At 41.0% G+C, this 18320-nt stretch overlaps 1 protein-coding gene across 2 annotated transcripts; it reads right to left on the bottom strand.

The window, feature by feature from the left end:
- Positions 1–1798: 1798 nt before the first annotated feature.
- Positions 1799–13955, bottom strand: ZHX1 (zinc fingers and homeoboxes 1). 2 transcript variants are annotated; one of them, XM_059836101.1, is made up of 2 exons: positions 10601–13955; positions 1799–1847 (listed from the first exon to the last, which is right to left on the bottom strand). In XM_059836101.1, the coding sequence occupies exon 1, from the start codon at positions 13752–13754 to the stop codon at positions 11130–11132; it is 2625 nt and encodes an 874-aa protein (XP_059692084.1). In that variant the 5' UTR covers positions 13755–13955; the 3' UTR covers positions 1799–1847; positions 10601–11129. The 2 variants fall into 2 exon arrangements, with proteins under 2 accessions (XP_059692084.1, XP_009807400.1); XM_009809098.2 differs by lacking the exon at positions 1799–1847 and adding an exon at positions 3853–4092.
- Positions 13956–18320: the final 4365 nt, after the last annotated feature.

The following is an 18320-nucleotide window of genomic DNA, read 5'->3' as shown; positions in this document are numbered from 1 at the left end:
AAGCCAAAAGCTTTTTAGGGGTCCTTAGGACAGACAGGAGAAGACACATGCCCCAAAAGATGGTTCATTTGCCTGCTCTATCTTAAAACAGTACAACTTTTCAAACCTCTGGCAAGCCGTATTAACTAGGCCATAATCCTTCCCCCTCAGGCCTCACAAAACCTAATAAAGTCGTTATTGCCAAAAAGGTGCACTATGCACAGATGTGTTCAGCTATTAATGGGTTTTGCGACTATTTTCTGTTTAGTAAGATAAATGATAAGCAGAATGAGCACGCCCTTTGGTTTGACCAGAATGCTCGTGAAAAGAGAAGCGGAAAAAAGCTTTCTGCAAAGAAAGAAGGTGATCAGGTGCCAGGGAGAATCCTAAAGCAGTGATCTTCCTGTGCAAGCCTGCACATTTCCCGTACTGTAGCAAATCGTGTTCAAACCGCTTCACTCAGACTTGTAGTACAAGCACTGAGGCTGTAGCTTGATGGTCTGTGGATACAAGCTTGATGCAGAAGACCTCGTAAAGGGCGCTACCTCTGATCTACTGCTCTAACTGGAAAAAAACCCCAACAGACTCACTGTGGGGCACGGTGAAGTTTATATGCCTCCTTCTGTGGCCTTTTTTCAGTTTTATCAGTTTGTCTGAAGACTCATTAACTTCCCCTGGCCACTGTTATACTTGTTGCTTAATTGCTACTCACGATGAAACCAGGCCATGGAGACCGCAACAGATTTGTTACCTCTCTAGGTTAAAACTTGACTACTGTGACGTTTTCAGGACTGGGCAGGACTACGTAGCACTGGTAGCAACTCCTCCAGGACACCATTTAAGCAGCCTTGGCTGCTGTAGACCCTATTGTATTAACAGCCATTAAACTGAACTGACTTCCTACAATATTGCTGTCTTGCAGCATTAAACAAATCTAAGCAATTAGAAAAAAATATGCTACATTACAGAAACATACCCAGGGCTTCAGGACTGCCCTTGAGTGACCCTCACAACTCATGGGCTTTTCCAGTCCTGCTCTCCTTTTCCACATGGAGGCTGCCTCCACAAGGGAAACAACCAAACTGTTTGTTGATTCTCCAGTGCTTCGTTTCCCATGCAGCTTTTGCACTGCTGGAAAGGACCAGTGGAAACTGCTATTAAATTTAGCTTCTATGGCTTCATATTTGCCTTGTACATGTATCAATGCCTGCAGAAAGCGTGAGGCGAAGCAGAGGGAAAGCACTGCTCAATGAACAAACGCAAACAAAATGCGGAAATCAAGAATGGACTTTGCCTACAATTGCTCCCTTCCCCAAATCGTTGCAAGTGAAATAAATTTAGAGCAAAGAACACCATAAAACATACATCAGTGATGCAGTAACTTTGTGGTGTGACTAAGAAAAATGATGAGCCACTTCCATCACAGGGCTTCCGTGGTCCTCTGCTTCTTCACTTTGTGGGTGCCGGGTGCGATGCTTGCACAGAAATCCATGCAGCTGGACTTCACCTGGAGGCTCTGGCCAACTGCTGGAAAGAAACTGCAGATTGAGAGTAGTTACAATTGCAATATTATTTGTACCATCTCCTTCGGTTCAGAACACGTCATTATTAGAGGCTATTTTGTGGGCCCTTTTCCATGTTAGTCCCTGAAGACAGGCTTCACTACAATTATGTTTTTTCCTATTTGGCTTTCATTTAGGAAAACTGAAAATCACTAAGAGGAGAATTACTGCCAACACTGACCTTTATTTTCACCCAAAGACACAAATCAACTAGGTGTGACACACACTTTCATTCCCTTTTTCCGTCTTTTCTTTCTTCTACCAAAAAAATATTTTAAGGTAATGAGCATCAGCTCAGCACTGAGCCTGTAAAGAAACACACATGGGAGAGGAATTAGTCACAATACTAATAGTTCAACAATATAACAGTAGGAACATATAAATATATTCAAACGTTTCACTTTACAGTATTTGAAGTGCAACAAGTCATTTAACAACCAAAAATGTTAGAAACCACCATCTGATAGACTGAAGACCACCACCAGCAGTGTTTCAAAGCAACACCAAGCCCACAGGGAGCAATTTAACATCGTTCTAGAGGGGACTTTCTGGCATAAGAAGAAAAATAAGGCAGTGCACAAAGTGGCTTGTTATTTTAAATTCTAAAAAATAGTAGTTGACAGTATTGTTATGAAAACAAATGGAAGATGGAAGGGGCTGGGAAGAGGAGGCTGGGAGAAGGGAAACAACCCACAAAGCCAGCTGGTCTCTTGTGAAAGTATCAACTGAATTGCAGCATTTTGGAATCACTGATAATAAACAAAAAAGGTAACTGCTTAAAAAAAAGTGACTGCATGCATAATCCAGGGCTTTTCATAACTCACTCATTAGCTGATGAATTCTTGAATAAGCATTCTTTTATCTTCCTCCCCTTTTTTTCACCAAACCAAGTAGAACTATTTGGCCAAACACCAAGTTGTACTACTAGCGCTCATCTCCAGGCCCGTGCATAGGTCACTACTTCAGCTAGGGATGCAATTTTTCCAAGACTGACATAAGCTACAGCACAGGAACGATTCTATTGCCTTAAACATCTTTTTCTCAGGTGGGGATAGGTCTGTAGGCACGATGCCAGGTCCTGCAGGGAAGACAGGGTCTCAAGCCCCTCCGGTTGCAGTGCAACAGTTGAAGTAGACAGGTGTGATGAGTCACGCTGATCCAAGACAGTGGCACTGCCTCTGGCAGGGAGCTTCTGTGAGTGACAGCAAATCAGGCTTGCTGGAGAGATGCAGAGCTCAACGGAAAGCGCTCATCTCAGACCCTTCTTCTCTGAGGAAAAGGCACGTGTTAAAAGCAGCCACAAAGCGTGACGTCCAACTGGCAGGGACCTCAGCAGGGAGGTGGTTCCTACTCGCCACCACTCTTCCCACCCCAAGTATTTTAAATGCGATAATAAAGAGCATCTGCCTCAGTGAGAAAAATCACATGAACGTCCCTGGCCTGCTGACACAGCAGAACAGTTCAGCAATAAGCAGCTGTACTGACTCGCATGTGAAGCTGACCTCACGCTGGCTGTTCAGCCAAGCCAGTTCTCCAAATTCAACGCATCTGAGGAATTGGTGAAATTCAGTTTTGTGTAACAGGAAAAAAGACACTTGAGAAGATCTGGTTTGTGACATTTTCATACCAACACAATTCCTGGTTTCCACACCATCTCTTACAACCACATGCACTCAGTAAGGAGACATTTATTCCATTATTTCTGTTTTCAGATTTTTGGTACAAAGTTTATTTTCAGAAGTTCCCACATGATCCTTTCTTCTACCAACATCTTTTAGGATTTTTCTATCTCTGATTTATTTTCTTTATCTGTTGAAGCAAAAGCAGTAATTGCTACAGAAAGCAATAATGGCAATATTACAAATATTTTACAGCAGCATCCATTCATCTCTTTGCCTCAAAAAAATAACAAAAATAAATCCAAAGACAAGATCCGTACTGCCACAAGGCTTAGGTTTGTAATATCCAGAAATACGCTGCATTCCCATATATGAGTTGTACAAGTCCAGCACAACTTTCCAAGTTTGTGCAGAGCCTGATAAATAAGACACAGAAATATCAGTTACGTTATACTGTTTCTAAGAACTTTTACTCTGTAAAATGTTTGGTCACTCAAAGCTATAAGCTTAATCACGTATCAAAGAACACAGGCAATAAAGCCCATCTTACTAGAACATATAGTATTAGGCCAAACAAAATATAAGAGGACAAAAATCTAGTGGTCACTGAAGCCTCTTCAAAAAAGGTCTAAACCAGAATGTTTCCATCATGTATCAGAATAAAAACGTACTGTATTAAAATTTGATTTTTTTTTTTTTTTTTTTTTTTTTTACAAGCTGTCTTTCAATCAGTCTTCTATTTACAGTGCAGAACTTCTGCCAACTGCAGTAGTTTAACTTTGGCACAACACTAAGTTCCAATCCTTTTGAGTATTCAAGTCCTGTGTGTGTCCAAAAATTTTCTTGGTTTCACGAAAGATTAGGCCCATTCACAGTTAACCAGTTATCTTGAACTTTTTCAAGAATTGCTTCCCCTTCACCACACTGGGCAGCTACAAAGGAAAGACACTGTAAGCTATTGCATCATTCAAAAGAAACTCTTCATTCTAAACAGTGACAGTATTGTTGCTTCCTTTAACATCACATACACCAGACAAATCACACAGACGGCTACATACTGGACACCTTCTAAAAACCTTGCTGGTCGTTAGTGAATCGTCTTCCTCATACTTCAAATACATAACAATGCATTAACTTAATTTCATTTCACATGTCAAACAGGACATTTAAATATATTGCAATATATTATAGAAAATTGCAAAGCGCCATCATTTCTGTAAACGAGATCGACACCTGTTAACTCTCCTGTGCACATGAAGAGCAGTACCTAGTGCCACATTTTCTATACAATATAAAGCCTTCCCAGGTAGGGCAACTCATTTTAGTGCATTTCCGTACAGACTGTAAGCATACATGCAGATAGCCAACTATGCAAAATTGGAAACACTTTTATAAGCTGGAACTGGAGGCAGGGGGAACATTTTGAAATCATAATGGAGGTCTTATGGTTGATTGTTTTGTATCACAGATGCAGACTTGAATCTTCTGTCATTCTAGCAGATTCTTTAAGGAAAGTTTAATGATAAGTATGTAGTATTGAATAAGCATAAGGAAATACTTTCATCAACTGGGACACAAATATTATGTGTCTTAACACATTCTAACTTATGCACAGTCCAATGTTCATATAGTAACCTCATCTCTAAAACACTTGAGAAAAACCCCAAATCATTTTTATGCCACAGTATTATAACCAAGGATCAGTTACTTTATCCACCACCGTAGTGCCACCTGCTCTAGAATAAAAGAAAAAAAAGCAAAAAAGCAAAAGAAAAAAGCCTCACGCTTCCCAACAAGCATCAAGTCGGAAGCGGAGGTAAGTACCATTGCTAACCACAAAACAAAGATCAATGCTACAATCCAGCCAGCACGCTCCCAGGCGTAAGATCCATCTCGCCTAATTTCAGATGTCTGTAGTGTCAGTGTCTGCCTGCAAGCCACATGGAACAGTCAACGGAGCTTGGGGTGCAGTTCATCTAACCAACTCTAGGCATGTAGGATAAGCAGGCTTGCATTCATTAGGTATACTGACTAGCTACTGTGTCCTGCTCAAATGCAGACATCAACATGCAATCAGACAAAGCCCACCTTAATTCATGAAAAGTGCTATGGGATCCTCAGTTACCACTCTACATTTTACAATGTTGTGTAAGTTGGTTTTGCAACGACTACCAGTGAAAAAGTGCAGATGCTCTTCACCGCAGAAGGAGAAAAACCCCCAAAAGCTCAGACCATTAAACTTGAAAATACTGGCTGTAACCCACCTGTGCTTCAAAATTGCCCATTTTGAAAGTGGGAAAATGATACAGAAATTTGAGCTATTGAGTGTGTATAAGCAGCTACTGAGGGGATTTTTCACTTTCTGTTACAACTTTCATTTTAAAATATTTTCCTACAGAATTTTAATACATCACCAAACCTCGAGTAACTTGACCCAGTTAAGTTTGTGTCATGCTACCTGGTAAATCTACTTATCCTAGGATATCAAAAGCTTGATGGAGAATACAGGCGTAAACCAGCACTGTTCAGTGCAGGGAACCGAGCCCTCTACTAGCCCTTCCCATCTTGCATCATCTTCCCATTCCCAATTTACACAATCATCCCAGGCATTATGAACAACTCTCAACAGTTTTACTGCTCTCTGATCATTGATACTATCTTTTCATTACTACTGAATGTAGGCAAAATTATTTTCCAAGAAGATATAAATAAAATCAAAGAAAGCAGCTATATTTCATCGCACTCTATTTTTCTGCTTTCAGGTTAGGGCAGGGATATTTAATATTACAGAAGCTTAATGATTATCTTTTCTCCTTGGGAGATATGAATATAGACAGATATGGGACTCAGGTGGAGGACGCAAATCAATACTGTCATATTTACAGAAGCAAATACTGACATCCAGCCTGAATACACAGTACTCCGTTAAGTGCAAAAGGGAAAGTGCTCCCCACCTTAAACTACAGCTTGGTTACTCAGCAGCCAAAGACTAGTTGTCAGAGTTACTGCTGTGTTCTAATTTCAGAGGAAAACAGAGGAGGAAGACAGTGTCTGCATCTTTGGGCTTTCTGGCCTCTGGGGACTGCGTAAGGCCATGAATCACTTTGTATGGGCTCCAAAAATGCTTTCTCTTCTCTGTAAAGGAGAAGGGAGTGCATCTGCCTGCCTCAAGAATTCCTTGGTAAGCAGGAAGAAAATAGGCTTTTTCCCCCAAGGTCAGCAAATCATGCATTAGAAAAATTATTTCATGTCATGTGCAGACATTGCAAGAGTTTCCTTCCCAATAATCAAAGTCACAGCCAGGCACCATATTGCATACAATGTAATGAAAAAGCAGTTTTTAGAATGGTACTGGACAAGGTTAAAAAAGGGAATGGCATCATTTACTGTAGTGTATTAGAGATAATCCACTGAATTCTAATTGTGAAGTACTAGGTATCTTTCCTCTCCTTTGCTTTCAAAACAAGGCAGAGATTTCTATGGGCTAAGAATGAGTGATTGCAATACTTCACTTTTTCTGTCAGAACAGCAAGAGTAAAACTTATTTTGCTTATCAACTTCTAGGTAAGTGAATTCTGCAGGGCAAGCAAAAGTCAAGAGCCTTCAAGCTTCTGCATCTTCCCTTCTTTCCACTTCTTACAAGACAGCACTCTTGTTAGTTCATTCAAACCTCCAGGGAGGAATAGGTCTAACTTTCTTTTTACAACAAACACTAACCTTGGGGTCATTAAGAGGTTGATATTGTTTAAGATGGAACCGTGCTCTTTCATTGTACTCGGAAGCAAGAGCAAAACGCGCCATGAAGCACCACGATACAGTGACGCTGGGTGGTTCACGTGCCTGACGCTGCTTGCTTTCTTTTAGCCCTTCTCCCTCTCCATTCTGGCACAGGATTATCTTCAGCTGAATTCCAGAGACAGTAGTAACTATCATCATCAGATCAGGTACTCCTGGCAGAAACCGCAGATGAACAGGAAAGCTCTACCTTAGCTCTAAAGGAACTGATGCTCACAGCTGAATTCTGAAACAGTGCTCCCAACAAAGATGGAGAACAAACCAGCTACCTAGAGGTAAGATCTGAGCACCATCAAAGAGTTTCTTCATCTCCCTGTCAATGACAATCACTGAAGCCTGGCTCATAACTAGCTCAAACCCAAGAGGTGAAGCTCCACAGAAATACAGAAAACATACCACAGGTTCATCTACACACAGTTCTTCACCAGGCGGGGAAATAATAAAACTCCACACGGACACTCACCCCAGGGTAGATGTACTTTCTTGCCCCTTCCCTCCCCACTGCCAACGTAGCTCAGTCCGGGTGGCTTCCAAAACACCCTGCAGGTGAGCGTAAGCTACAAGAGGGAGCCAGGCTGCAGGGATGCACTGCTGACGAGCACAGCAATGTGCAGATTCATCATAAATTAAGACACTTGCTGATGTGCTGAAGTTCAGTAAGTTTCCTGTATGAAACTGGTAGAGAATGAGAAGGCGCCCTATCCCTGCCACCCACCAGGCGATTTCTGTTTCTCTTAGGTGGCTATACAGTGTGCCTTGGGCATCTAGGTAAGGAGCACAGCAGCCTCAGGTTAGATGAGATGAATGTAGGCTAAACTGCTGTTACCGGTAGCTTTGAGTTGCCACCAGCCATGACCACAATTCACAGATAAAACAGACCAGCATGCTGACGGCTCTTTCCAATGCTGCTTCTGTCAGCCCTGATGCGGGAGGCCTCCGGAAAGAGTTTCCCTCTCTCGCAGTATGCAGTGCAAATATATACATGCTGTAAACATGAAATAAACTGGTAATTAATGGACTCTGTTTGTTACAGAAATAAGAAGACAGATTATAAGCAATAATGAATGCATACAACTGCTGTCTTCAGGCTGAACCCACCCAGATTCTTCTCATCCTTGGCACAACTGAAAGGCTTACAATGTGCATCTACCCCAAAGGAAATGTGGGTACTCTGCATCTCTCATTAGCTGACACACAGCACATGGTTTAATTTAAGTTTTACATTCTGCAAAGTGATGATGTTCCTCAATGGGCTGTAAATACTACTATAATCACTGGAATACATGAAACTGTAATATTGACAGCAACCGAAGATCTGGCCCAGTATACATCAGCCACCATCTCTGACCATTTTACTGAAAGAAGACGTCTAATCCAACTACATTTAGCCTGATAAACAATGTATTTCCTCTTCCTGTGTTTTTCAGACCAGATGCGCTAAGGCCTACTACTGTAGCTGTTATTTAACAGAACACTGCCAAAATGGAAAATTTCCTAGTTTAATCATATAATTAACTTGGATCTTTATTTATTCCCATCTTTTAAAGAAGTTTGCATTTAATGCTAACCTAAATGCAGTCTCTGCTAACAAAAAATTAAGATGTTTATTTGGACGGATTGCTTGGGTGGCTTTTTTTTTTTTTTGAAAGAAAATTAATTCTGGGTCAACCTTAAGGATTAAGGCAACTCCAGATTTTGCCTGCATATTCCCAAGGATTTTAAGGATTTGCTTTAATATTTTTGGAAACTTAAAAATAGCATCTCTTTCCCTACTAGCTTTGTCCTTTCCCACTCAGCAAGCACTGATTTTTGACCCTATATTCCCAGCAGAGCTTGAAGCTAACGTGAGCCTTTCTTCTATCTGCTGGCATCTACAACAGCCTCATCCATACCATTACCAGCCAAACAAGAATACCTCCCAAACACATGTAGCAGTCAATGCTGAAAAGGCCAGATCCTGATCTCTCTTACATCACCTCACATCCAGAGTCATAAGCACTCCAATGAAATACCCTGACAACACAGTTTTGCTTCTCCCCCACCCTAAACTGAGGGATTCTTGGCTAGTCCTCTCTAGCACCGCTGGCCACTTGGTGCCTCACCAATTTGAGTCTTGGAAGCCAGGAAATAGTTTCATCATCAAATTCACGTCACACACCAAAAGCCAGTGCCTTTTTCTTTCCAGCAACCTCAAATAGTCAGAAGAGCTCGCCTTGGTAAATGGCTTTCACACAGAACATCCTCCTGCAACTCAGGCAGCCTGTTCAATCCGGGAGCAGAAGGGCAGCTGCAAGTCTCCAGAGAGGAAGGTGAGTTAACAGTATTTTTTTTGTCAGATGTTATTCCCTTTCTTGTTTTGACCTGGGTTTCACTCACAATCAGGTATGAAAAATGGATCTAACATGGACTCCTCTGCTTCAGAAAATCATGACTAAAAAGACTTTCTTGGTCTTTTGACAGTTATCACAGTGAGAAAGAAAGAGTAATTCCGGATTAGGTTCTTGGAAATGTGGAAACATTAGGACACATTTTCTCTACACTAATCTGTCTCTCATTGGTCATCAGATGCAAAAGCCTACAGAGAAGATGCTGACAGACGTGCAAAAGGAGATTGTTATCATCCTTTCCGTTAGTGCCAATGTAAAAGCAGACAATGCTGGCGACAGCAGCACCAATTCATCATCATCTTTGACATCTAAAGTAACTTATCCCTAAAAAATGCAGACCGACAGTAGCAAGAACACAAACTACTCTTCCTCGGAGTACCAGTTCTCTAGGATGCCAGGCATCTGCCTAAACTAACTTCCATGAATTTGGCCCATTGTTTTTAAGTTGGTAATTCAAACTCTACTATGATTTCAATGTCGAGTGACTTTTTTTTTTTCTTCCTCGTTTTAAAGACACACACTCAAGATGTAGATGTTTCGTATCAGATTAAACTATTTCTGGAATTGAGTTCAGGTAGATCAAATCACCTCTAAATGTAAGTGCATTCACCCAGCAGCCCTAAGAACAATCAGCATAGTGGTGAGCTCAATCCATTAGCATGAATTCAGGTTAAACTTCTGCGCAGATCATTCAACCAGGCTATCACTGAAGAAGAATTAAAAACTAGCACGTTTATCATTCCTAAGCATCTGAAAGCCATATAACTTCATTTTGTTTGAGAATTAAACATCATGTCATTGCCACAACTTACTTGAAAACCTTTCTGACTAGCACCCGAAGACGCTTTTTGTCTCTATATCTGTGTATTCTTACAAACCCCTAAGCAACTCCGAACGACTTTTAAGCAGTTTCTGCCTCACGTTCACCTTAAAATTCAGTGTAAGATTTCAAGAAATTATTCTTTTTAGCCATTAATATACATACTTTTCTTACCATTTCCAACAAAGGGAAGAATGCACAAGCTAAAAACGAATGTTACTATCAACTGCATCAAGTCTGTCAGGCATTTAAATTAAATTGATGTAAGATACAGTGATTAAATGTAACGAAAAGCATCTTGTAGCATTAGACTCATTCAGTCAGCTCATAATTATCAACAAGGAACATTTCAGCACAAGTTCTGTAAACCCAAAACACTCTGAAGATATGCAAAAGGTGCCAATACCACCTCATTTTCTTAAACCAAGCAATCCTCACCCCTAGGTTCATTGATTCCTTTGTCACACTTTTCCCCTTCTCTTTTGTTTTGAACTCTTTCCTTAAGAAATAAACCCAGGCCTTGAAACTTTTCAGGTGAAGCGATGTTTGCAAAAAGACATCTTAAGGTCTTGTATTCTCCTCCTTCATGAGCAGGCAATGTTCTCCTACATCAATGAAAAAATGTATCTGTGTTTTTTTGGAATTAAACAACATAAGGCAATTAAATATTGAGAAGCAGTCACGTGAATGGTGAACATGAACCTTCCTATCTGTAACGTGGAAGAGGAGGAGCTGAACTGGATCTGATTTACAACCCCATGTCCTAGGCTAGGCCCGAGGATGTCCATCTCTTGTAGCAAGGAAGCAAATAGTTGCTGCCTGCACTGATAGCATCTTGCCCGTGTTCTTTTAGGTGGAAGAAAGATGCTAAGCAGGTGCTTGCTAAACTGAAGGCCGTGAAAAATCAGTTGGCTCTTCACCATAACGTCAAACCTAATTCATAGGGTTTTGGCCCCCAAATCGCACGTCAATCTGATTTTGAAAGTTTACGCTTAACATGTCGGGGAGGTTCCCAAGTATCACTATCATCCGTTTCTTCCTCATCTTCCTGATCTTCCAGCATTTCGTCTTCCTCCTCGTTCTCATCAAACAGCTCTATTCCAAGTTCTAATCTTCTTTGCCTTTCTGCAAACCACTCTCTGACCTGCTCATATCCCATGTGAGATTTGGCTACCAGTTCATCAAGGTCTTGCTCATTAAGGAATTTGTGCTTCATGTAGTAGTCCTTCAGGATTGCTGTTCCAGTTTTGAATTTTATGACTGACACACCTCTGTCCCAGCAATTTAACCTCTTGCTTCCCCGAGGCCTTCCCCGAGGCCTCCCTCTGCCCCTCCCTTTTGGTCTTCCTCTCCCTCTCTTCCTTGCAAAGCCTTGGCCATTCAGACTGTTTGCATTGGCACTCTGGTAATAATAATACCATTTCAATCCACCATTTTTCCAGGCATAGCGAGTATCTCCAAACCAGCTCACAATTTCCGACCTTGGGAGCCCAGTTTCTTCTGCCAGCTTGTTGTATTCTTGTGGAGATGGCCACTGAGTACGGACAAAGGAACTTTTAAGCATGTGCAACTGCTCTGGTGATTTTTTGCCTATTTTGCTTGAGGTGGAACACCCTGATTTTGCTCCTGCTGCTCCATCTCCCACAGATGTTTCTCCAGCCTCTTCTTTTGAGCTGCCAGCATTGCTCTCATTCACGTCAGCTCCCTCTTCCTTTAAGACATTTGATTTCCTCTTTTCTGTAAACCAGGCATCAATCTCTCTCCTGGTCAGTTTGGTTTGCGCTCTTAACCTATTCATCTCTTCATCAGTAAGGACAGGGTTATTAAGAAAACTTGCTTGGAGGACCTGCAGCTGTTCAGCAGTCTTCTCTTTGAATTTCTGCGGGGTGAAATCAGGAAAAGAGCTCCATGATGACTTGCTCTGTGGAGTGACTCCCGTTGGGGACTCATTCATTTCATCGCTTGAATCAATAACAATGGTGGCACATGAATCACTGTTGAGATGAATCCCATGATTATTCTTTGAATTTCTCTGATTGTAACGTGTATCACTGAACCACTTTTTGATCTCTCCTTTAGTCAGGCCCGTTATTTTCATAAGCCTAACAATTTCTGAATCCTGAGGAAACTGATTTTTAAGGTAGCTGACTTTCAATTCCGCCAGTTGTTCCTTAGTTTTTTTTGCTCGGATGCCGAAGGAGTCAGGATTCATCAGTGCGGATTCATTTTTGATAGGCTGAGGGGCTGGAACGGCAGCTACTTGTTTGGTTTCTGCAATAGGCTGAGCAGTGTGAATCTGACTCTTCTGTAACTGCGTTTGGTTTGGGACTCCCGCTACAGTCAAAGCTATCGGAGCTGTTACTGGTAACGTATTTGCACCTGCAACTTGAGTGAGAACAAGTCCTGGCTGACCAACTATTTGGCAAGTCTGTAAAATTGAAGGTAAGCCATTGCTAGTGGCAGAAATGTGTGCTGGAATAACGGTAATTGTCTGTGGCACAGTATGCACTGTGCCATTAAATTGTTTCCTCCTTGCTTCCTCCACTTCCTCTGGTGTCCAGCTCACACCATGTTTCAGACGCTGGGCAGAAAACCATATTTTAATCTGCTCCTCTGTGTACTTAGCTTGAGTGGAAAGAACAGTGATTTCCGACATGGTTGGATATGGGAATTTGTTGTAGGTGTTAAGCAAAAGAGGATTGTTATCCAAAGCAGTATTATAGGCTGGAATGCTATTTACAGGTATCAGGACTTTTGGAATCAGGTTTGAGCTCTGTGGAGCTGTAACAGCTGTTATAACCTGTGCCACGCCAGGCTGAAGCACTGGTGCTGGAGTCACTACTGCATTAGCCACATCTGCTGCACTGCAAACAACTGAATGGCTCACTTTTGACTCAGAAACTGCCGGTGGTGGGTTTTCTACTACTTCTTCAGAGTTTGGCTCATTTTCAGTTCCCTTTTCTTCACCAGGAATGTCATCAACCACATTGTGGAAAACAGCGATACGCTTAGTCTCCGTTTTGTTTTTCATCATTTTCATAATAGGAGTTTTGCTAATTGAGATCCCTGATGAGGGAACCTCAGAAGAGTCGGCCTGTTCAGTGTTTTCTTCTCTAACAAAACTCCCATCAAAAGTGAGATCGTTTACTGTTTGTTCAAAGATTGTCTGATTATTACGTTTCACCATGGTCAATTTAAAATTCTCCTCTCCAGGGTGGTACTTCAAATTATGTTCTGAGAGAGCATCGTATCTTTTGGTAAGGAAATTGCATTCTACACAAACGTAGGATGAATTTAATACTACGTTGGGATGTTCTGAATCCACATGAAAAGTAAACATATTGAGATCTGGAGTCTGAAAAGTACAGTATTTACACTCGTAACCACCTTCTACTTTATTTGTATTTTTCTGATTGTCTGAATCCACACACTCATGAACATCCTCATCACTTGTTACGCTCTCTGCTGTAGGGTTATCTGCTGGCGCAAGTACAGGCGGTCCTTCCTCCAAGTCTGATACCATTTCCAAATCCGGATCCTGCTCGTTGGCTAAGACCATGCACGGTGTTGTTGATTTTCGTTTACTTGCCATGCCTGTTACGTGAAAATGATACTGACTGGTCCGATACAGATTTAGCTTCAAGCTCTTCTTGATTAATTATAATGGCTTTCAGTACTTCAAGTCAGTTCTTGTAAAGTCTCAACATTTATCCCATTAGCAGCTTTTCTTTTGTAGTGCAATCAGATTAAAAATAGATAGTTGAGGATGAAATGTTGAGACACACTGTTTTAAAGTCCACATCCACCACCTGTAGCAAAGAAGAGACAGTGGAATTAGTTAAATGTAAAAAGTAACTTCTATTCTGCTACATATTTTGGGCTAAGGTAATTCAGTCCTTTGGGGTTCAATCTGGACTTGATGATCTTACAGGTCTTTTTCAACCTTAGTGATTTTGTGATTCTGTAATCTGCCACTGTGCATCCCCTGAAACCAGTAGACCCACTCCAAAAAGAGATACTCGAAGCTAAGTTAAGAAAGAGAAAATCCAATCCACTTATTACAGGTTGAAATTTGTTTTAGATCATGTCAGTGCAGTGAAAGGCGTAAAACACAGGATGGTGTAAAACAGGTAAGCTTCTGACTGTTTCCCTTTGTTCAGGCGGCTTTTTCTTGGCAGAACGCTGAGGTCAGTTGTCCTACATAATTTTTGTAGTCTTGCCTTTGGACTGCTTTGCCTATGCTATGAAAACGTCTCTCGACTACCCTGTGAGCTCAAGTCCTTCCTATCACAAACTCCACCCCCGTATGGCACCTCCACTACAGACTCTGACATGTTTTTCTTATTAGAGGTTGTGAAGGGTCCCAGAAAAGGCAGGCTTAGAGTGTTTTTCTATTGCACTATGTATGTGGGCATAAGCATGTGCAGGGTCTTTCTCCCAAGTCTGAAAACAGGCAAAACAATGCCTTTTTAAGGCACTTTGACAGACAAAAGATGACTGTCCTTTCTTCCTAGCTCCCCAAATGTCATTCTCCAATTGAAGACCAGTCCCAAACCAATAAAAGTTGATTGCTAGCACATGGCAATTAACTGAAATCTGTTTTCATGCCTCTATGCATTAACAGGGACATGATTGATTGTGTGTACTGTACCAGAGAGAAAAAACATTAAAGACTGATATAGCAAGCAGAAGCCAAACAAAATTACGTATTTTCTGTTCAGAATTCCTTGTCCATTTCTAAGAAAAACTAAAGTACCACCAAATAAATTTGAGGCCTACAGAAATTCAGAGAATAAATATAATCTTAAATAGCATCGACTAGAGTGAGTTTTATGACACAGGGACCACAACTAGTCTGCTAGAAATGATGGACAAACTTCTGCAGAGGGTTATAAACCCTGTAATAGTTCTCTTCTTGAAATGAAATCAGACACTGCCTTCTCATACCAGAAATCCCACAGGTACATGAATTTTTAGACCGTGGAACATCATGTACTTCCCAAAGCAGGGGCATGCTCAAGTTCAAGGGAATATCAGTAGCTGTTTCAGAAGGTTTAGAAAGGGAATAGCATGTAACAGGTTAAAAACAGAAGGCCAGCTTTGTTCACGACAAAGTCTTAAAGGAAAAAGAACAGTGTAAAAGGAAGAAAGGCAGTTACAAGAAATGAAAAGGGGAAAAGAAATACTATTTTTCACCGTACAATAACATGATTCTTTCTTTTTGATTATAGGAGGGCAGAGGCTGTGGATAGGAAGAAGATAAATAACTTTTAGCTTCTCATTTTTTCTTTAGGGAGAAGACAAAAGTGTTCATCCATAGCTGCCACCCGGTGCTGCTTCATAAGCTGTGTTTTTGAAACTGCACGACTCACCTCACTTTTTCGTAAAAATCCTCCCCAAATGTTTTTAACAGTCATCCCCTGCACTGCTTCTGTGCCTACAGCCAAAGTGCACAGCCTGACTTGATAGGCTTTTTATGCCCAGGATACGGTTACACGGCATTAAGGACACTGACAATGCTCAATAAATCTTGGGTAATCATCATTCCAGGATGACAATTATTTAATAGTACTGGAGTTGAAAGATACTCTTCTTCCACAAGTTAATGCTGGCAGTCTGTAAAACTGCACAGAAGTGTAAAAGATACTTATTTTAATGTATATACAAAGTACGTATTGCAAGCCATCTCATTTATCTTTGCAGTGAGAGAACCATGAAGCAAAGCTAAATGGATCCATTTGTCTCAGTGTCCTGAGGGGCGAGAGGTAGAGCATTATTAACTGTATTGCTTCTCTGTGGGACTAGTGGGCTCTTCACAAAAGAAAGACAACTGCCAAGACTCAATGTTGAGCAATGCTCTTGGGGAAGAGCTGGGTGGTATTACCTAATCTTTCTGTGATCTTGAGTAAAATGTCAGAAATGCCAGAAATGCCCATTTGCAAAAGCTACTTAACAGCTAGTTTTGCTGACTGAAGTTGCAGTTTGAGAAGGGACTGCAGTACTCTGCAGTGCCTCATCCCTAGCGCAGCACATAGGATCCATACACAGGGCAGCCTGAGTGACTTTATGGGCTTGCTGAGTGTCCCCTTCTGGGATGGTATAGAGTGCAACTGAAAGCAACATTTGACTTGACACGCAGTACTGAAGCATGCTCAAGATAAGGCTGGAGATAACGAATAAAATGGGAAACCCATCCAACAAATCAGTAAGTGTTTTTCTCCAGTCCCCCATTTACCCAGTACCATTCACAGTGCCTCTAAGCCTACAGGTCCATGTGCAATTGCATCACCTGCAGCCTTTTAGCTAAATCTCTGTATCACATCTGTTTGCTGTGGTTCAGTTTCGCTCACAGTGCACAGGCAGATTTATCCTATCCCTCCACTGTTTACCAACGGAGCAACACGCTTCTTTGATGCAAGTAGGCCTCATAAAAAGAAAGCTGCATCTATGCTCTTCTGACTACGCTATGTAAGATTTTTTTATTTTTATTTTTTGAAAAGGATGTTGTGATTTCAAAACCCTGTTTAATTAATTCAGGGCTATGAAGAGCTACAACAGCATTCACTAAAATCTCAACAAAGTGAGATGCTTGCAACCCTTCCCAGCCTTCTTTCCTCCACAGACTTCACAGAAACCTCTGTTCCCTTCTCCTTGGTGCTAATGGGATTATTCTATCTGTAGCACCCTGTTTGACATGTTCTCTCAGTTTACCAGAGGATTATGAAAACTCACACTCGAGTAGTTTATCAAACCTATTATGCACCACCCTTCTACTTCAGTTCCTCTGAAACACCTCTCTGTACTGCTTACAGGAATGCCATGTGGGACCTTGTCATGTATCTTGACTTCAGTGAGGTTTGCAACATCCCATTCCAGTAGGCCAATTACTCCAGCAAAAAATGAACTCAGATTGGCTTGACATAGTCTAGTTTTGACCAATCCACCCTTTTAAGAATGTTGTTACAACTCTCTAGGTTCTTACAGACAGATTTTTAGTAAATTCTTCCTGTATTGTCCTGGGAATGAAGATCCCATTAACCAATCTGTGATTCCCTACGTGTTTTCTTTCTCTGCCTCTGCTCATGCCTCTCCCTCATTTAAGACTAGGTACTATGTTTGCCTGTCTCAAGTCCTCTGAGACCTCTCCCCATCCTCCATGAATTCCTGAACATCATCACTAATGGTTCAGAGATTGCTTTGGCTTGCACCTTAAATACTTTAGGGTCAAATACATGACTTAATAATGTTTAAGATTATCTATTTTTATCTGGACTATATTTTTATCCCTCACTGTTAATACTGAAATTATATTGTGCCATTTGGTTTGTAATGAAATATTTCAGGTGTTTGCTTTATGTCAAAAGCAGCATTTTTCAATGAAAGAATCTAGAGCAAAAAAACTTTCAATTACTTGCACTCTTAATCTCTGAAGACATTCATCACTGCAATCCCCTTCTGTAATTTTACCTCAGATTTTCATACAATTGACATTCCTAGCAAAACCAGCCGATGAAACAGACATTTTTCCTGGAACATAAAAAAGTAAGTGCAGGCATACTTTTTTGAAGGTCCAGGATCTTAAATTTTATCTTTGAGCAGGCAATTGCTCAGGACACTACTCTTCAGAAACAGACCATAAACAGTTAATAATCCCAATTAATTAATATATTAAGACAGATTTCTTCTCCAGAGTGGAATTCAACATTTAAAGTTGTCTCTATAGCAGATTTGGATAAAGATTTATATAAATATTTTCTAAATGCAGGCAGAAACCTTCTGCCCCTTTGATTATAGTTTGAGAAGGAAAAGACAAAGGGTTGACAGCAGAAGACACACATAAAAGAACCTGTTTCTAGCACAGATTTTTTACCCACCTCTTCCTTCCCTCCCCCAAACAGGAGTAGCTGATGCAGCAAGAAAATAAATGAGAATACAGAAAGTGTTCACTGTGTGTTCAGGTTTATGCCTTATGAAAAGTAATTTCTCCCTGCTTGCTGTATGACATTTCCATCCAGTGTGCAGGAAAAGCGTGCCAACAAAAAATCCAAACCCATATAATGTGATTTTAAGAATATGCACAAACAGGGTGGCTCAGGAGAAGATGAAGCAATAGAAACTCCTTCTAACTTTTAAAATCACCTAGATTACAAATTGCCTA

Source organism: Gavia stellata, chromosome 3, assembly GCF_030936135.1.
Source record: "Gavia stellata isolate bGavSte3 chromosome 3, bGavSte3.hap2, whole genome shotgun sequence".
NCBI lineage: Eukaryota > Metazoa > Chordata > Aves > Gaviiformes > Gaviidae > Gavia > Gavia stellata.
The sequence above is the reverse complement of the archived record's forward strand: the minus strand, read 5'-3'. Positions and strand labels throughout refer to the sequence as shown.